This window comes from Notechis scutatus, chromosome 3, assembly GCF_049901735.1.
Source record: "Notechis scutatus isolate UNSWTSFEM ecotype Mainland chromosome 3, rNotScu1.2, whole genome shotgun sequence".
Classification (NCBI taxonomy): Eukaryota; Metazoa; Chordata; class Lepidosauria; order Squamata; family Elapidae; genus Notechis; species Notechis scutatus.
The window spans coordinates 174,246,196-174,267,571 of record NC_142011.1 but is presented as its reverse complement, the minus strand read 5'-3'; the positions used below and the strand labels follow the sequence as shown (position 1 = coordinate 174,267,571).

Sequence of the window (21,376 nt, the reverse complement as noted above, 5' to 3'; positions counted from 1 at the left end):
TAATGATGAGAAGATACACTGTAATAATAAGTATCATCTTAAATTTATATAATCCTCCTCTTTTCAAAGGAGGACAATATGCATAATAAACAAGAGTTCAATGCAATGTAAAATGCAGCAAGCTGGCTTGAACTAAGAGATTTCAGACTTGGTTTGCTTATTTTTTATTATAATTTTTATTGCTAGACATTCATAGGAGTTTTAAGTTTTATGAAATATAATTATTTAAAGCCAAAAATATACCAAATATTAGGGAAAGTACCAATATAAGTGTGTTTATGTACATAATCAGTGTGGTTAATAGTAAGACTAAATAGGTACAAAAAGAAGAATGAGTAGAAATCTTCAAGATTTGGGAAAAGGGCTTAACATTTGAATTGGATTCAATCTCAGGGGAAAAGGAGTATTGAAATTGCTCTTTCTTGAGCGCTGAAGAATCTTAGTCCTTGTTCCAGACTTTAAACTGATTAAAAGAGTAAGAGATTGTGACTTTGACATGCATTTTGGAAGTGAAGCATTAAGTACGAGACATGCAATTGCCCCACAGAAGACAGTCAGCCTAATAACTACACATTCTCCTCCATGCTGCATCGAGAGCCCAGGATGGGTTGACTCCTTCCTATGACGTCATTTAGCTGAGTCTGTACTAAGATATAAAAGCCAGCCCCCGGGAGAGACCCCAGCTTTTGACTCAGTTCCTTTCAGTCAGTAGCTGTGTCTCTGAAAGCGTTCTGTTAGATATCACTCACCAGCAATCTTCAGTACTTTTTCCTCGCTTCAAGCAGCTCCCAGGGATCTGGGCAGCTGCTCTTCCAGGAGAGCAGGGCTTTCTCTCCTGCAACGTTGGGAGCAGCGTTACCAGGGCTCTGTGCAGGCAAGCTGGGCAGCATCTGTAGACCTCCCTCATGCCTGCGGTTTTGAGCGATCGTAAAAACGATCGGCAAACCAATAAAAGCACAAGCCAGCTGATCATGTGGCCGGTTGCTGCATTTTTTCCTTGCTGACTTCGCTCGGGGCTCTGTATAGCCTAAGGACCAATTCTTCGATCTTGGAGCCTGTTTCCTCTAGTCAGTGGCCATCTTGGATTGAAGCCTTCCACCACGAGGTGAGCGGCCATTTTGTAACCCCGGGGGCCATTTTATACCCTAAGGGGCTTAATACAAAAAATTTCTAAACAGTTTCTTTCCAACGCAAGAAACTTTATTCTAGAAATGGAGCAAGATAAGGCTCAGGCAGAGCTCCCCCCACCCCCCCAGTGGAATAGTCTCTTAAACCCAATAAGAGAAAAAGACGTAGGCAACGCACCCAATCAGTCCAGAGGGAGGTGGCTGCTAAAATCAGAGCTAAGGCTGTCGCCCCTAAGAAGGCAACTCAGGCTGAGTTGAGGGCAGAGAAGTGCACATATGCAGCCCTAGAGAGGCAGTTCAACAGAACTATTCAACAGAAGGGAGTGCAACTACAGTATGTTTCAGGTGATACTCGTGGGCCCCAACCAAGCCCTCCCAGGGGAGCAGAAGTTATCTATGAGCCTTTCCATCCTCCATCCTGGTCTCCTGAGGCTCTTGCAGTACAATCAGATCCTCAGGATCTAAGCAGATCTGGGCCTTATTTCCAACAGGCTTCTGGGCCCTATGCTCCTCCCCCTCCCTCCAGGCCCCGAAACTCTCCTCAATCTAGGCCTGAAGCCACCTTCACCCCCACAGCAGCGGGCCTTCGGCCTTCTGCCTCTACCTTTGAGCACAGACCAGGGGATATCCAAGATGTTGTCTCATTGGCCATTAGGCAGGGATTGGCTGAAGGCTTCAAGCAAATTCTTCAACCTCTGGAAAGGGTTCAGGCCCTTCTCCCTTCTCAATCTATAAGTTCCTTGCCTCATCACCCTGATTTACACAGGCCTCAGGACCTCAGGGTCCATTCTTCTCTACCAGAATGGGAGGAGGTTGATGAAGGAAGGAAGGCCTTCACCATGTGAACAGTTACTCCTCTCATTCAGAGTGTGAAGAGGGTGAGATTTTTGACCAAAATCTTTCAGAGGAAGAGTATTCTCGCCCAGAGCAGACATCCTCTGCATTGGTCTTCAACCCTACTCTCTTCAGGCCATTACTCAGCAAGGCCTTGGTCACTGCCAAGCTGTCGCCAGAGGAAGTGGCTCCCGAGCCACAAGGAAATCCCTCTAGCCAAGGGGATTTGCTCTTCTCCAAGCCTGTAATGCATGCAGAGGTTTTGCCTTCTCCCATTTTGTTCCTGGACATGGTCAAGGAACAGTGCGCTTCTCCTTCGGCAGGTCCTTGCCCATCTTTTCTGGATAAGCGTTTCTACAATGTCAGCACAGCTCTGGACAATGCCCTGGCAGTGCCTTCTGTTGACATTCTGGTTCTTGCCTCATTCTCATCTTCTGGCACTCCCACGGAGCCAGAAGATATCCTCAAACCGGATGATAAACGCTCCGAACAGACCCTCAAGCTCAATCACCAGGCTGCTGCTTGGGCTGTTCAGGCTTCAACAGCAGCATCCTTTTTCACGAGGGCATCCATACGGTGGCTGTGCCAACTCCAGAATAGATTGCCTGCTTCTGACCTTCGGTCTCACCAAGACCTTAATAAGATTATCGCAGCGGCGGAATTCACTGCGGATGCCACTCTCAATTCTGCCAAATTTGCATCCAAGGCCATGGCATCTTCTGTAGCAGCAAGAAGACTTTTATGCCTCCAAAATTGGCAGGCGGAGTCACGCTGAAAATGGAAGCCGGCTTCAGTTCCATTCGCAGGCAATAAGCTTTTTGGTGATGCTCTGGAACCTTATCTCATCGAAACCAGAGATAAACGTAAAATTCTCTCTTCCTCTGGGAAGAAAGCCCACTATCGCCCTGCTCCTTATCGCCCTTCTACCTTCTGAGTGGAGACCTCATCTCGCTTCCCCCACTCTCACAGGCCGTACTCCCAACGCCAAGACCAACGGGTGGAAGCATCTGGCAGGCAACCACCTTCTACTGGTAAACGGCCCTTTTTGGGGGGGGAGGGGGTCATTCCTTCCATCGCTCTAAGTAATCCCTCATTCTCCCCACCCTCGGAGGTCGCCTAGACTTCTTTGCCTCCAAATGGGAGGAGTCAATGACGGACACCTGGGTGCTCAGCACTATTAGGTCAGGGTTACAATTGGACTTCCTAATGCCACCCCCAAAGAAATTTTTGATCTGTCCTGTCTCTTGGGACATTTCAAGGCAAGCCCTCATGAATCAGGCCATTCATCACCTTGAAATCAGGGCTATTCAACCTGTTCCTCCCTCTCAATGGGGACGTGGGCTTTACTCTCGCCTTCTCATCATTCCCAAAGTCTCGGGGGTGGCGAGCCATCCTTGATCTAAAATTTCTCAACCAATTTGTAAAATACAGGCGATTTAAAATGCAGACTCTGCATTCTATTTTAGAGAGCGTTCAGGAGGGTGACCTCCTCTCTTCCATTGATCTCACTGAGGCTTACCTCCACATCCCAATTTGGCCTCATCATCGCCAGTTTCTCTTTCTGTTACCAGGATACCCATTACCAGTATTGAGCACTTCCCTTCAGCCTCTCATCGGCTCCAAGGGTCTTCACAAAGGTTCTGGCAGCATTGATGGCATCTCTGCGTTCTATTCCAGTGAGTATCCAATGCTACTTGGACAACATTTTGATTCTGTCCTCTTCCATCCATGCAGCCCATTGGGATCTGCAAATTACTCTGTCATATCTCCAGAGCCATGGATTTTCCATCAACACCAAAAAGAGCCAGCTCTCTCGCACCACCAAATTGCAACACTTGGGAGCAGTCATCGATACCATGTCGTGCCAGGTTTTCCTGTCCCCGGCTTGTGGAAAGAGCCTTGCAGAGATCATCAGCCAGATCCAGCAACATCAAACTGTCCCCCTGTCGCTGCTGTCCAAACTTCTGAGGAAGATGGTCTCCTGTATTGGCATCGTTCCGTGGGCTCGGCTCCACTCCCGACCCCTCCAATGGTTCCTGCTTCCCTACCAACGAGCAGGAACCAGCCACTCATCCATCAAGGTTCCGCTCCTGCCACAAATCTGGAGATCTCTCAATTGGTGGCATTCCCGGTCAATCTGGAAGGGACTCCTGTTCAGGGACCCAGACAGGCTAGTGATAACCACTGATGCCAGCCTCCTGGGTTGGGGTTCCCATATGCAGGGCCAGATAGCTCAGGGCGTTTGGTCCAGATCAGAGCAGACCCTTCCCATAAATTGGCTAGAGCTCAGAGCCATTTTCCTGGCTCTCAAGCATTTCAGGCAATCAGTGACTGGCTCTCATGTTCTAGTCCTTACAGACAACATAGCCGCAAAGGCTCATGTCAACTGGCAAGGGGGGACGAGATCCAAAGCCCTCATGAGAGAGTCTCTACAGTTGGGGTTATGGGCAGAGCAACACCTGTTGTTGATCTTGGCGAACCACATCTCCGGGGTTGACAACTCCCAGGCCGACTGGCTCAGCAGGAGCCTAGTCAACCAGGCAGAATGGTCCATTCCTCCATCTTTATTCAGGGACCTTTCCCTCAGATTTGGAACACCGGAGATGGATCTCTTCTCCACTCCTCAAAACGCCCAAGTCACCAGATTCTTCACCAGGTTTCCTTGCCAGGGAGCAGAGGGGACCAATGCTCTTCGGTGCAGATGGCCCAAGGGTCTCTTCTATGCCTTTCCCCCGCTTCCCATCATTCCGGCAGTAATTCGGAAGATGTTGGAGAATCGAGCGAAGCTCCTCTTCCTGGCACCCTATTGGGCAAGGAGGCCCTGGTTTGCGGACCTAGTCAATCTATCGGTGGCTTCTCCTTGGAGGATCCCAGCCCATCTAATCTCCCTTCACCAAGGGGCCCTGCTCCACCCAGAGCCCCAGTGGTTCAAGCTGACCATGTGGCACTGGAGCGGCAGCGGCTAGAGGAGGCTGATCTTCCAGAAAGGGTCATCCTCACTATCCTGGCATCTCGCAAACCTTCTACAAGGCGCATCTATGATGCCACCTGGAAGGCTTTTTCTCGATGGTGCCTCAGGGAGGGTCTTTCTCCTGCTTCAGCCCAGTTGGCAGAAGTTCTTAGCTTCCTTCAGCATGGGCTGGAGAAAGGTTTGGCTCCCAACACCTTACGCAGGCAGGTTGCGGCCCTCTCCTCGGTCCTTTCATGGGGTTCGCTTCCTTATCCCATCACCCTTCAGTCAGGAGGTTTTTGAAAGGGGCTTCCAACCTGCACCCTCCGGTGGTTCACAGGTATCCTTCCTGGGACATTCATATGGTCCTTAATGACCTTACAAAGCCCCCCTTTGAACCCCTTAGAACAGTGTCTCTCCGTTTCCTGAATCTGAAGGTAGTGTTCCTTGTTGCCATCACTTCTGCCAGGAGGGTTTCCGAGCTTGCTGCTCTTTCCATCAGACAGGACCTTTGTTCCTTTCATGGTAATAGGGTTGTTCTCCGTCTGGACCCCTCATTTATTCTGAAGGTTAACACCTGGTTTCACAGGTCCCAGGACATTGTTTTTCCTGACTTCTGTCCTCTCCCGCACCATGACCTAGAGCGGCAGTGGCACACACTAGACGTAAGAAGGGCTCTTAAAATATACATTGTGCACTTTCTCCTTCAGGAAGTTGGAAGCCATGTTTGTTTCCTTTTTCCCTTCTCACTTGGGGCACAAGGTCTCTTCTCCTACTATTAGCCGGTGGGTCAGGTCTTGCATTGAGCAGGCCTACAAAGCTGCGACCCTTCCGGTTCCCCGAGGTCTGACGGCGCACTCTACCAGAAGCGCGGCCACTTCTGCTGCCTGGGCGACCCAAGCATCCTTGGAGGAGATTATTTGTGCAGCTACGTGGACATCCCCGTCTCCTTTCATCAGACACTACCGTCTGGATGCCTTTGTCTCGGCGACTGCAGCCTTCGGCAGACGGGTGCTTCAACAGTGGTTCCACAGTCGGTGTAATGAGCCGGACGAGGACCTGCCCGGGGACATGCAAGCTTTGGTATGTCCCATCCTGGGCTCTCGATGCAGCATGGAGGAGAATGGGCGTTGGTAGAAGTTACAGTGAACGCCCTTTCTATCTATGCTGCAAGAGAGCCCAGCCCCTCCCTTGATTCGTCCAGAGAGGGTAAGACATATTTCTGTATTTATTTTGGGCTTTCAGAGACACCTTTCAGTCTGTCAAGTATCTTCGCCAAAGCTGGGGTCTCTCCAGGGAGCTGGCTTTTTTATCTTAGTACAGACTCAGCTAAATGACGTCATAGGAAGGAGTCAACCCATCCTGGGCTCTCTTGCAGCATAGATAGAAAGGGCATTCACGGTAACTTCTACCAACGCCCATTTTTGGTTGACCAAGCAAATTTTTGCACCTTTTGATGATGTTGCCCAAATAGGATGTATAAATAGGATCAAGCATAATATACACTGCTCAAAAAAAATAAAGGGAACACTTAAACAACACAATGTAACTCCAAGTCAATCACACTTCTGTGAAATCAAACTGTCCACTTAGGTAGCAACACTGATTGACAATCAATTTCACATGCTGTTGTGCAAATGGAATAGACAAGAGGTGGAAAGCAGAGGAAGTTAGCAAGACATCCCCAATAAAGGAGTGGTTCTGCAGGTGGTGACCACAGACCACTTCTCAGTTCCTATGCTTTCTAGCTGATGGTTTGGTCACTTTTGAATGATGGCGGTGCTGTCACTCTAGTGGTAGCATGAGACGGAGTCTACAACCCACACAAGTGGCTCAGGTAGTGCAGCTCATCCAGGATGGCACATCAATGCGAGCTGTGGCAAGAAGGTTTGCTGTGTCTGTCAGCGTAGTGTCCAGAGCATGGAGGTGCTACCAGGAGACAGGCCAGTACATCAGGAGACATGGAGGAGGCCGTAGGAGGGCAACAACCCAGCATCAGGACCGCTACCTCTGCCTTTGTGCAAGGAGGGACAGGAGGAGCACTGCCAGAGCCCTGCAAAATGACCTCCAACAGGCCACAAATGTGCATGTGGCTGCTCAAACAGACAGAAACAGACTCCATGAGGGTGGTATGAGGGCCCGATGTCCACAGGTGGGGGTTGTGCTTACAGCCCAACACCATGCAGGATGTTTGGCATTTGCCAGAGAACACCAAGATTGGCAAATTCGCCACTGGCACCCTGTGCTCTTCACAGATAAAAGCAGGTTCACACTGAGCACATGTGACAGATGTGACAGGGTCTGGAGACGCCGTGGAGAATGTTCTGCTGCCTGCAACATCCTCCAGCATGGCCGGTTTGGCAGTGGGTCAGTAATGGTGTGGGGTGGCATTTCTTTAGAGGGCCGCACAGCCCTCCATGTGCTCTCCAGAGGTAGCCTGACTGCCATTAGGTACCGAGATGAGATCATCAGTCCCCTTGTGAGACCATATACTGGTGCGGTTGGCCCTGGGTTCCTCCTAATGCAAGACAATGCAGCTCATGTGGCTGGAGTGTGTCAGCAGTTTCTGCAAGACAAAGGCATTGATGCTATGGACTGGCCCGCCCGTTCCCCAGACCTGAATCCAATTGAGCACATCTGGGACATCATGTCTCGCTCCATCCACCAATGCCACGTTACACCACAGACTGTCCAGGAGTTGGGAAATGCTTTAGTCCAGGTGTGGGAGGAGATCCCTCAGGAGACCATCCGCCACCTCATCAGGAGCATGCCCAGGCATTGTAGGGAGGTCATACAGGCATGTGGAGGCCACACACACTACTGAGCCTTATTTTGACTTGTTTTAAGGACATGACATCAAAGTTGGATCAGCCTGTAGTGTTTTTTTCCACTTTAATTTTGAGTGTAACTCCAAATCCAGACCTCCATGGGTTGCTAAATTTGATTTCCATTGATAATTTTTATGTGATTTTTTTTCAGCACATTCAACTATGTAAAGTATTTCATTCATTCAGATCTAGGATGTCTTATATTTGTGTTCCCTTTATTTTTTTGAGCAGTGTACAATGGAACTGTTGCTGATAATTCTAGGGATTTGTAGGTGACTGCTTTATGTTTTATGCTTTTTGTTGTTTTATTTATCACTATCAAATGTATCTGTTCAAGTTGTGTCTTATATGAACACAGAAAATCCCAAACTGTATCAGTATCCCAGATTGCAGAAACATGTTTGCAAACTTTAAAACCATTTATCCTGTCTTCCTAGATCTCCCTTCACAAATATGTGAAAATAATACAAGGAATAATACTATGGATGCTATTGGATTGACATGGTTTCGTCATATTTTATATTATAGGAGAATTTGCTATTTATATTTATTTAGTAATTTGGGGGAGGGGGTAAGTAAGTTCAGCTTCTTAATTAGAAATGTTATATATGAGATGTGGGAATTAGTTTTATTTTATAGTTTTAATCATTCTTATAAAAAAGATTTTATTTGCTTTTTTCCAGAGGAAATAAAAACAGAAACTGGAAAACAAAGGTAATTTTGTTCATATTAAGTATGAATACTTAAGTTTGTGAGATCATTATAAGCACAAATATCTGACTCTATATGGAGATTAAATCTGTTCATTCAATTTTTTAGGGAAAAGGACTGATAAACAACACTTTTTTTAGCACTTTATCATGTCTGAAATTCAGAAACTTCATGAGACATCCTGGCCTAGTTCATACATAAACATTTATCCATAATATGATTTTTCTGCTTTGGTATGATATGCATGCAAACCAATAATAAGTTAGATTCTATGGCTTATTTTACAAACCATGGTAAAAAGTCCTGGGTTAGTTTATATATTAATGTTGTATAAGTTAATTGAAACTCTCTGGTTTTGTAAAAACAAAGGAGAAATTTGCAAAAAAAAATATTAAAATTTCATAGTATATAATTTGTAATAGCTTTGGCTTCAAATTAGTTCAGAAAAATGATCAAGTATGTCATCTCTGAATTTCCCAGTTAAGAAGCACAAAATCTTTGAACTGTTTGCATTTTTGTATATAAAAAAATGAAGAATGGTTAAAAAGAAAGGAAAGCTGTAACCGTTTCCCATCTAGCCATCAGTATATCATCTGAGAAAGCAGATAATTTTTTAAAGGATCTCTCTAATGAAGGGAATCCTCTGTTGTCCTGATTCATTTCTTTCCTTTGTAAAGTTATTAAGACAGATGAGTCTCCTAATGCCTGTAGATGCTGATCATCATAAAAATCATTATTTTTACAGTGAGCTAATTGTTCCATCCCATTCATATTTACATGTTTCTTGAACATATGAATCTGCAATCTACTTTTTAAAGAGGATTTGTTATTTATTAATTTTGTACTAGGTCATAATTATTAAGAAACACACATTTAATTCTATGTTAAAAGATATTTGTATAAAAGTCATAGCATTTATTTTGCTTTATCAGGATTCCAAAAACAGAAGATCTACTTCATTCACATCATTCAGTAGAACAAGTCAGCTATGTAAATTAAGTATGATTTGAAGTATCAGTTTTAATGATAAATGTTTTACAATTTAAATATACAACTAAAGATAAAGCAAGTATATAATAATAGCCCTAGCTATTTCTGAATTCATATTTAACTCATTTATTTTACTGCCATTTTATATAGTCCACCTCATGGAGAAGCAAAACCTGGCTCAAGCACTCTTCCACCAGTGAAATCAAAGACTAACTTTATTGAAGCAGACAAGTACTTCTTACCATTTGAATTGGCATGTCAATCCAAGTGTCCCAGAATTGTTAGTACATCATTAGATTGTTTGCAGGTCTGTATGTATCTATATTTCCTGAAATATATGCTACTATTGCCTACTTTTAGTGTTCTTTTTTTAAGGAATGTTTTTTTCTTGATTGATTTTATCCAATTATCAATGTAAAAAATCTGATTTAAATATTTTATAAAAATTAAATCTGATCAAAATGAGATTTTTTTTTAAACTTATGAATTGAGTGGTATAATTGGGATCTGTAAAGGTTATGGTCTAGTTCAGTGATGGCTAACCTTTTTGGCACCAAGTGCCCAAAGAGTGTGCATGTGCGCACATCCCCAAAATCACCCACGCATGTGCCCCACCCCCTGTGCATGCAACCCCCATGCATGTGCCCCTTACCCCGTGCATGCACGTGCATCCCCACATTTGTATGTGCATCCCCATGCATGTGCAACAGAGACCCACAGACCAGCTGGCCAGTGGGAAGCGCATGCACGGCAAAGCTGAGCTGGGACGACAGCTCACATACTCACAGAGAGGGCTCTGTGTGCCACCTCTGGCCATGCCATAAGTTCATCATCACGGGTCTAGTTCATGGTGAAACACTACTATTAAGTGTTGTGAACCACAACACTTTTTTCCCATTATCATAGTGACTTTATGATTTTTTTACTTTCCTGTTATGTAAAAAAAATCAGATAAATTATTACTGTTAATCATAATTTTGTTTTCCAGCTGGTCATGGAAACCCATTTCAAGCTAATATCCAAATCATTAATAAGCCATAGTTGAATTGTCAGAAAAAGGCAATCACTGTGAACTGGGGAGAAGAAAGTACCCCAAGATCTTATTTATTTAAGAAAATTTATATGGCCTCCGAACTCACTCTCAGTAACTCTGGGCAGCTTACAAGGATAAAATACAAACAATAGAGAAAAAAATACCCCTCCACCACAACAATCAAACGAGCCACTTGATGGGCTCCATATCATTCTGGGGTCCCCATGCCCATTGCAAGGACCATGTCTTCAGGGCCTTGTGAAAATGTATCCAAATGTATCTAATCCTTTCTTTGCAAGAATAAAGATAAAGGATGGTTGTTCATTGTTGTTTACTTGCTTTATTCCCAGAAACTTATAGCCTATGGGCATTTGACTGGTAATGCTCCAGATAGCACTGCTCCTGGGAAAAAGTTGATTGATAGAATTATTGAAACAATATGTGGCTGCTTTCAAGGTCCACAGACAGATGAAGGTGTTCAACTACAAATTATAAAGGTAAGGTTAAAATTATTGATAAATAATTATATTTTACTGAATGTGAAAAGTTTTCCATGGTTTTGTTTTATTTTTCAAAAACAGTTTACAGTGAACAGAAATTATGAGTATAGAAGATATCAGTATTTTCTATTGAGTTATAGACTCATAGAGTATTCATCTATATCATACATAGAATGTATTCACATATTGAATATAAACTAGCAGAAAGTTTGCTGTCCAACATTCCCTGAGAAACAGACTCAAATAAACAAAAATATATTTTTTCTAAAACCAGACAATTTTTAAGTCATAAGCAATATATCTTTTTAACTTTAACCCATTGAGTATTATAGAATACTCCACGATTTCAAATTGCTTGGATATTATCCAATTTTTTTCCAAGTATTTTTTTTTTTTACTATATAAAGAAAGAGCAACAATTTCAATGTCTATGTAAACAGTGTGTTGTCTGGTTACAATTAGTTTGAGCAATCATCATCATAATGTTCATTAGTAGTGATCATATAATAATTGTAGTTTCTCAACATGCTGTTAATACTTAATACAAAATCTTATTGATAATACCCATATAATAAACCCTCATGGTAAAATTAATCCTTCGCTTATCATTTTAAATATTCTAACTTCTGTTTCTGTTATTTAACCATAAATAAAATGAATCCCATGTTTCAAAATATTCCATATCTTCCTTCTCTTTAATTTCAAGTGTTAATCTATCCATTTCTGCACATTCTAGGTTTTTTTTTTTACTACCTTCTCATCTGTGAGGATCTCCACACCTTTCCAATGATGTGCAAATACAATTCTGGCTTCTATTAACACATGTAATATTAAATACATAGTCCCTTTATTATATTTTTCTGATATGATATCCAACAGAAATATTTCTGGTTTTAAATCTACATGTTCCTTTATCATTGTTTCTATCCAAGTATGTATTTTTTTTGTTTTTGCTTTTGGGCATGTCCACCACATGTAGTAGTATGAGTCTGGAGTCTGATTACACTTCCAATATTTAGTTGACATTTCTTTATACATCTTGGCTAATCTTGCTTGTGGAAAGTACCATCTGTAGAACGTTTTATATAAATTTTCTTTGTATGCAGTAGACATTGATAGTTTATAATTTTGATCCCACAACTTTTGCCATTTATCCAATTCTATAGAATAACCAGTTTTTAACCCACACTACCATTGTTTCTTTAACTTGCTCTTCTTCCATTCTAATACTCAATAGGTAAGTATAATTTTTTAAATTAATTTCTCATCAGTTCCTGTTAGAATCTAGTCCAATTCTGTTGGTTCTTTATAAAATATAATTTTTCCCCAAATTTATTTTTGATTTTTTTTAAATTGATGATAAGAAATTATTGATTTAGTTTCCATAAAAACAATCTCTCAAAACTTTAAAACTGGTGTTTCTGACGCTGTACAGGGATAGCTGCTGAATAAAGAGAGATAACATGTTAACTGTTTGTACTGCCATTCAGCCTTTCTAAGTAAGTTATATTCCATTTATAGAATTTTGACAATATTATAAATATTTATAGTACTGATTCTGTTATGAGACCATGTTTTCCATGTTTGTGATTTTTTTTTAAAAAAAAATTTATAACACCGATCAGCTCTTTTAGGCGGCAGGGATCGCCATTGCCGCATTCATCTTTCGCCATTTGGCAGCGATGATAGGTGGTGAATGGCAGTGATAGGTGCTGATAGGCAGTGGCGGGGATCTCCGTCGCTTAGAACAGCTGATTGGAGTTATTCTGGGAGGCTGATCCAACTGCCAATCACCTGCTCTGCAGTGAAGGCTCCCAGTGTTCCCCAGCAGTGGTAGCTCAGCTCAGTTGACTGGTGGTGGGCACAATGGAGCAGAGCCTAACAAGCCACGTGCTGGTGCTGCGATAATGTGCTGAAGCTGACCAGGCTGTTTGCTGTTTGCTGCAAGGACGCTAGTTAGATGAATACTGGATGGATGCTGGGAGGCAGAGGCAGATATTTTGTTTCTTGTTTTCCTGTCCAAAAGCTAGGTGCATCTTAAGCGTCTTATAGTGCAAAACATACAGTATATGGCTCACCATTTACAAAGTATATTCATGAATTGAGCATGTGCCAATTATACGTAAAAGAACTGGGAGTTATATATATACACAAGATTTCTAAATAAATAACTGCAGGTCTAACTTTGTAAATAAATGTAATGTATTTTAGGCTCTATTAACAGCAGTAACATCTCAACACATAGAGATACATGAAGGGACTGTGTTGCAAGCTGTGAGAACATGCTACAATATTTATCTTGCAAGCAAGAATCTCATAAATCAAACCACAGCCAAGGCCACTCTCACACAAATGTTGAATGTAATATTTGCACGCATGGAAAACCAAGCGGTAAGTTTCTTTGTACATGTATAAAGAGTTGTTCCAAAAATGTCTTTCAGCTCTAGGAATAGCAAACATTTACATTTGTTTGCCAATTGAATTGTACAAGAGGTATAAGGGAAAAATGTTCCAATTCTGAAATATCCCATTCCAACCTTACTAGGTGTAGTAGGGCTTGTTTTGGAACAAGCCTTCCAAAACCACTGGAAATCATTTGACCAAATATAAGAAGTTCAATCTTACCATATGTGCTCTGACTTTTGGCTTTGACCTTAAAATAACTGAATACCCATTTGTCAGACATTACTTGTTTCATCTAAAAATCATTGAGTAGCAGTAGCTCTTAGATAGTGCTTTTACAACACTCTCTGGGTCGTTTACAATGTCAGCATATTGCTTCCAACAATCTGAGTCCTCATTTTACCAACCTCGGAATGATGGAAGACTGAGTCAATACTTGAGCCCATCAGGATTAAACTTCAGGCTGTGGGCAGAGTTAGCCTGCAATACTGCATTCTAACCACTGCACCACCAGAATCAGTAAAGGACTGGGCCTGAGGATGTGGACAGGGTCATATGGCTGTGAGGTCAGTAACCTCCTCCTTAGATCTATGCCCCTCCCAACTAGCAAAGGTTTGAGGTGGTTGGGTTCTAGCAGTGGTGAGTCTTTCCTTGAAAGATGGGGTTCTTCCACTGTTTAAGAAGGCACTGTTTCACTCCCTCAGGCCATTGCTGGATCCCATCATACTGAACAATTTTCATCCAGTGTCAATGGTCATACAATAGCTTCTGTGAATCCTAGATGAAGCTGATTATTTGGATCCCTTTTAGTCAGGATTTAGATCTAGATATAGGCAGAAAAGGAATTGGCCATGCTTTTTGGATAACCAGGATGGGATTGGTGCATTCATTCTTGTTCTACTTGATGTCTCAGCAGCCTTCAATATTATCAATCATGGTATCCTTCTGGATTGACTCTGTAGAGTGGGAGTCAACAATACTGCATTGTGCTGGTTCCCTTCCTTACTGTGGGGCTGGTACTGGTGTTGATTGAGAGTGAGATATCCTATTCTCAACTCAAGCTATGTGAGGTCCTGCAGTGCTTGGAATGCTTTACACTCTTGTTTAATATCAACATCAAGCCTTTAGATGAGATCATCCTCCACATGGAGTGAAGTATCACGAGTACACTCAGTTGTACATCTCCACCCCTGGTAAACTAAGGAATGCTGTTGATGTCCTGTCTTAATGCCTGGAGGCTGCAGGGGTTCGTATGGGAAGATTTAAAACTTTACATGGCTTTTGGGCCAGGTTATTTGAGGGACCATTTCTTCCTGATTTCATCTACCCATAACAATCAGGAAAGATATGTTATAGTCCCACCTGCTAAGGAGTTCCATCTTACAGAACCCAAAAGCAAGTCTTTTCTGCTGTAGCACCTATCATTTGGAACATCATTCACCCTAAAATGAGATTTAGTCCCAAACTTCCGGAGACCTCTTAAGACATTTTTTCCAATAGATCTGGGTATCCCTTGGGAACAAGGAGCCTGCAAGAAGCCTTTATTATATATAAGTTTTTGCATATTCCCTTATGTTATATTCATATTTTTATGGTTATTTTAAAATGTTTTTATTATTTTGTTTTTGCTATACACAACCCAGACTCTCATTCATGAGATGGGTGGCTAGATAGTCAGATACATAGATAGTTAAAAGATCTATTATTTTGTAATTAAATATATGGATAATTAATAGTCTGCATATGCTTGGACTATGTGAAAAAATTAAAAAAAATCCAAACTTACATCACACATGAAGTTTTTAAGAGAAAGGACTTCTCATTTTCCAAATAGTATATTGAGAATTGTGATCATAAAGTGGCTAAATTTGGTCAAAAACTGAATTGTATTTAATTAAGATGATTAAAAGATTCTAATGAGCATTCTTCACATTTAAAAAAAAACTCTGCATCACAATAAATTTCAGCTCTGTGCCAACTTTTGAAGGGCTCCAAGTGTACAAAATAATATCATGTATGTTAAATATAACATGTATTCATTAATGCTTTATTTTTCATATAAATAAATACAAATTATAGCTTCAAGAAGCCAAGCAAATGGAGAAAGAGAGACATCGACAACAGTATCACCTGCAGCAATCTCCTTTAAGCCATAATGAGCCTGAATCACCTCAATTAAGGCATCTTTCAGAGGAGACTGTTGATCAATTATCCCAGGACCATTTGGAGCATCATACAAATGATGTGGACAAAAGCCTTCAAGAAGATACAGAAGGAGAAAATGGGTCTGATATTTCTAGTGCAGAAAATGAACAGACAGAAGCTGATCAAGCAACAGTAGCAGAAAGTAATAATGATTAATCAGAATGGGCTGGTAGAGGGCATCTTATTGTCAAATTATCTTAAACTGGAGGTGTTTTCCCAGTTAGGAATTTTGCTTTCTACTTGTTTGTTGTTTTTGAAGTTCGAGGTGATATACCCTATGATGTCTCTGGAGAAAGGGCACAGGCAATTTTAATTAGTAAAATGGAAGCTTTTTAGAGGTTTACCAATACTATTTTGCATTAAATGCCAATATGTATGTTGCTGAAAATTGGCAGATTTGCTTTATATTTTACTACTGCTATTTTGAGGTATTCTGGGTGCTTCAAGGTGCTACAAAAAACTGAGCTGGGAGGAACTAATGTCACATTGAGTTGCCATTTTTCTATAAAAGGTTCATTTGGTTAAAAACTATACACAGTTATCAGCAGGCTTTAATATTATAGTTATGATTATCTTTTTTATAAACTTACAAACTTTGTAGTAATGTCATATTGCTTTTTAAAATGTATTTGCTAAAAGCTCAGATATAGTAAATCTTATGAACAATCATAAAAACGTATTTAGATAACATTTATAGTTTGGAAATATGTTGACCAGACTGGATTCCTGAAAATTTTAAATAATATATTTGTTTTTCTTTTGTAGCTCTCACTAAAAATGATGCAGGGTCATATGATGGAGAAAGTAACCAATGTGAAGAAACAGCTCAGGATGTTGTACAGAGTATAGTCCAGGAAATGGTCAACATAGTAGTAAGAGGTAATATACTTTCATCAAACCATTTTGCTGATTTGAGGTAAAAATTAAAGGAATTTTATAGGAGGACTTGATAGTCAAGTTTTGTATGTACTAATATGGGAAAAATATTAGATAAAACAATAATTTTATGGTTATTTTTTAAAAAGTAAAATAGAAACGGATTGGGCTGTTTTCAACCTGCAGAAGCAGACAATTCAGAGAGCTGTAAGAGGATCACTGTTCACTTTTCACTAGAAGGTCACTGAATTCTTTTCTCTTGAAGAAAGAGAATGGGGAGACTAAGGGCTTTTTTTCCCTAGAGAAAGACATGAAGATAATGGCTACAGAGTAAACCTGGATTTATTATTTGTTTAAAGTTAATACAAATTTTGATAAAACTTATATAAGATATTAAAATCAGCCTCGAGAGTTGCTGTTAGTTTATTTACTGATTCCTGAAACATTGATGATACAGTAAAATTAAGAAATACAGTTGAAACTGGTAACAGACCTTTATAAACTTAAATTAAAGGGAAGTTGAATAGTGCTTAAGCAAATGAGGCATCCTGGTCTGAGTTAACAGGATTTGAGAATTTGCTACCTTTTTTAATTCCAGGCTTTTCTTTTATGTGTAAGCCATTTCACAACTGTTTCTGTTCTAAAATAATTACAGTAGACAGACAGACAGACAGACAGACAGACAGACACACACACACACACACACACACACACAGGCTCAAGATAAAGCTAAAAAATAAGTATTTATTGTAAAACCCTATAACTAATTTACAAATTGATTGTGAATCACTCAATGAACATTATAAAATAGTCCTAGACAATTCATCTTGTTATCCCACATAGAGCTAAATATATTTCGATTCAGATCATAATGGTTCTGTTGTGAGTTACTTAGTAAACAATCATGATGTAGAATGTTAATCATACAGTATTTACACTAATTTTTAAAGAAATGCTGAACAAATGTTGGTATGGCATCAAGAATAGCACATTGGTAATACTCAGAACTCATTTGTGGCAATATGTTTTGAGTTGGTTTTTTGTGTAATATATAACTAATTACTTTTAAATGCCATAATTTTACTGTATGTCATAATTCTTTTTTTCTTTTAGATATAGGTGAGAGATTTACTGAAAAGATTGTGGTTGATGGACCAATAGGTACTTTAGAGGATGGTAGTGATAGTGAAAATATCCAGGCAAATGGAATTCCTGGGACACCTATTTCTGTTGTGTATACACCATCATTACCTGATGACAGGTTATCTGTCTCTTCCAATGATACTCAGGTACAAGAATGAATGATTATGTTTTGAAAATATGGCAAGCTATGGTTTTAAACTGATTTGGGGGATATTTACAGCCAACTGATGCATCTTTAGTATCTTTAGTACAGGTGCTTTGATTCAGAATTATGTGAATCAATAAGAAGTATAGGGCACAGATAATTTATATGCTGTAAGCCAGTATTATATATGATGTTGTTGCAAAATAGTACAGTTTTAATATTTTTTCCATTTTGACACTAATGTCAAAAGATTCATGTGCATGAACGAACAACATTTGTTCCTTAAGCCATTTCTGTACTTTTACAACTTACTTTGTGGTCTACATATGGATTTAAAGTTCTATATGAAATTCATTGCTGCTTCCTAATTTAAAAACATATATTCCAAGTGTATATATTTAGTAGGGTTTCTCTTTCCTTTCAGTTGTTTTGTTAGTGTGTGGTAAACTAATGATGTTTTTATTGGAGCTAATGTCTTTTACACTAGTAACTGGCAAACATTTGCTTTTACAATTGTTTGGCACATGTGAATACAATGCTAACATTGCATACAATGCATTCATTATATTGTTTGCAGACTTGGTATTCTTCCGATTAAAATTGGAATTCCGATTTTTTGGGGAATCGCCCCCCCCACACCCTTTCCCCCCCTTCTCCTCCTTCCCCTCCCCTCGGAGGCCCCCTGAGTCAGGAGTTGCTACCGCTAGCGCGGCTCAGCGTGGCTCCAGTCCCGCGTTGCCTCGGGAAGGGAAAGGCCAAAAGGAAGAGCTGTGGCGGCGCTTTGCAACAGCAGCAGCGGCACTGGAGGCTCAGGCGCAGCAGCTCCTGGTTTTGCCTTTCCCTTCCCGAGGCAATGCGGGACTGGAGCCGCACGGAGCCGCGCCGGCAGTAGCAACTCCTGACAGGCCCAGCCGGACACCTGAGCAGAGCCCAGGCGGTGCAAGTGGAGGCCGCTGAGCGGCAGGAAAAGGGAGCTGGGCAGCCACAGACCAGCTGTCTCTCCGTCTGACGGCCTCGGCCGAATCTCTGCCTCCCAGCGCGCTTGCTCCTCCACCCGCAGGCTTCCCCAGCCCCTTGCCAAGCAGGTTTTCCACCCCAGCCCGGCAGGGCCCTCGCTGCCTTCCCCTCGGCTGGCTGGCCGGGCTCCTTGGGCAACTCGGCTGCCTCGTGCCGAGAAGTGCACTGCCAGGCGGGGGCCATGCGGCGCAGGGCAACACACCACCGCCCGGCCCTGGTGAGGGAAAGCAGCGGGCGCTCCCCGGGCGGTGGCCGCGGCCCCACCACCAGGGAAGCGGCTACCCAGCTCCGGAACTGAACCACACCTGACCGGCTGGAAAGGAAGGGTGTGTAGTGTTGGTGTTGTGTGTGCGATTTCTTGGTGCGCGGCATGGGGTCTCTTTTGGCCAGCCCTGATTTTTTTTTCAGAGGGGAATATCATGCCTGTGTTTGAAAATCTATTCTTATTTTGCAAGTATATAATTTCTAAAATAAATATTATATCAGTAAATTACCAATATGACCAATGCTTGATGTTCAGGGTCATGTTAGGATACGTAATTATCACATTTCTTCCTAGAACAGATTTAGCACTAGCACAGTTGGCAAGCAGAATGGTGCCTTGGGAAATGCTCATTCTATTCTTATAACAGATTTATTTTAATAAATGACTGAGTAGTTTGAAAATCAGTTCTTGACATGCATGGTTACCTTCATCAGTTGCATATGTTTGTGGAATGAATTAAAGAAATAAGCATTAGTATACATGAATGCATTACTTAGATAAACATACAATGTAAAAAAAAGGAAAATGCATAGTGGAATTGCAGTAAAATGGAAGAGATACAGCATATGACAAATATGCTGAAACTTAAATATATATAGAAAAATTAACACTTGAACTATTGTAAAATAGTAATAGTGATAAGTATCCTAGCATTACTGAGATTTTTTCTGTATTAAATGTGATCATCAAGGCTATCTAAAGTGGTTTTTAATTTTTTTTATTTAAATTGTGAACTGAAATGAGTTGAAAATAATCTAAGGTGTTTTTGTTTGTTTTTTAAATGAAAATTAAAAACCTGGGATCATTTTCAATTTGTTTCAAGTCATGAAGAAAGGGTTTGTTAATTACTGGAAATGTTAATCCCAGATTAGTTGTGTTTTTAAGAAAAGAGTAAAAAGAAGTCTGTGAAGTAGAAGATGATATAATTGCAAGACTAATTTGTGGTTTGTTAAATTCAGGGCTTTGGAAGCCATAATAATTTCTGTCTGATCATTAGTATATAAATATGTGGTGCTGAGTAGTTTTAACAAAATAACTAAAATATTAAACTTGCAGTTATAGGAGAATGCTTATTTTTTAAAGTTAAATGTTAAGTAATAATGATTTCTAGAAATATATATTTATACCTTAGTCCATATAGGTTAAGGCAGTCTATAAATACTTTTAATCAAAGTTTCAGTGGAATTTTGTGTACCCTGTTTTTTCTCATGTAAAATAATTACATTGTATTTTTATTATATTAAATGAAAATATTTTAACTTCAGGAATCTGGAAATTCTTCAGGACCTACACCTGGTGCTAAATTTTCCCATATTTTACAAAAGGATGCCTTTCTAGTATTCAGGTCACTGTGTAAACTATCTATGAAGCCTTTGTCAGATGGACCACCTGATCCAAAGTAAGTTGGCACCATTTTTTCTATGAAATATTCAAGAAATAAAAGTGTAAATCAGCAGTAGTTATAGCCTGTTGATTCTTCTCCCATTCCAATGTAGTACAATATATTGTTATGGAATGTTGTCCTTGTAGGGTCCATGGTACTTTCAGAGAGTTTAACCCTGAGTTACAAATATTCTCTTCCATTAATGTATTTTATACAATTATTTAAAAAAGGATTGTTCTTGACACCTAGGATATATGAATAAATCAGCTATATTATATTAAGTTGATATTTTATACACAAACTACATTATGCGCTACAGCAACAAACACAAGAATATCAATCTAAGCTAAGTCAGTCATAGTTTGTTTAGTTAATTTCTGTTAATTGAATATTTATTATCTGCTCTTTACCAATGGTTAGAGAAATTGGAATAATTATTTTTTCTTTTTCTTTCTTAACAAGAGAGATGTCTCCGTAAATTGTTTCTCATACTAAGATTATATCTTTCTAGGTCGCATGAATTGCGGTCAAAAATCCTTTCACTGCAGTTGCTCCTATCTATTTTGCAAAATGCAGGACCTGTTTTTAGGACAAATGAAATGTTTATTAATGCTATTAAGCAGTACCTTTGTGTAGCATTGTCTAAAAATGGAGTTTCATCTGTTCCAGAAGTATTTGAACTTTCCCTTTCTATATTCCTGACTTTACTTTCAAATTTTAAGACACATTTGAAGATGCAAATTGAGGTAATGTACATTTAGTAATTTAAAGAGTGTACTTATTATACTATAAACTGATGCAATTGAAAGACTTGAAGTATAAAACACGTAAGAACATCTAATCTAGTTTCATTTGATTGGACTTGTTTGCATTCAAAATATTATCCTGAATCAATAATAAATAATATAAATTGTTCAGAAATTATTATTATAAGAACAATAAACTATAGCATTAAATAAATAGAT

General features: G+C 40.3%; 1 protein-coding gene across 2 annotated transcripts in view; it reads left to right on the top strand.

Annotated features, from left to right (window-relative positions):
* The window catches only part of ARFGEF1 (ARF guanine nucleotide exchange factor 1), a 76,937-nt gene that overhangs the window by 12,147 nt on the left and 43,414 nt on the right, over positions 1 to 21,376 (top strand). For both annotated transcript variants that reach the window (XM_026691866.2, XM_026691858.2), the window contains exons 2-10: positions 8,423 to 8,453; positions 9,591 to 9,747; positions 10,824 to 10,970; positions 13,185 to 13,364; positions 15,456 to 15,723; positions 16,347 to 16,460; positions 17,571 to 17,746; positions 20,293 to 20,426; positions 20,923 to 21,157. In XM_026691866.2, coding sequence (XP_026547651.1) covers positions 8,423 to 8,453; positions 9,591 to 9,747; positions 10,824 to 10,970; positions 13,185 to 13,364; positions 15,456 to 15,723; positions 16,347 to 16,460; positions 17,571 to 17,746; positions 20,293 to 20,426; positions 20,923 to 21,157 — 1,442 coding nt within the window. The remainder of the gene's footprint in view (positions 1 to 8,422; positions 8,454 to 9,590; positions 9,748 to 10,823; positions 10,971 to 13,184; positions 13,365 to 15,455; positions 15,724 to 16,346; positions 16,461 to 17,570; positions 17,747 to 20,292; positions 20,427 to 20,922; positions 21,158 to 21,376) is intronic.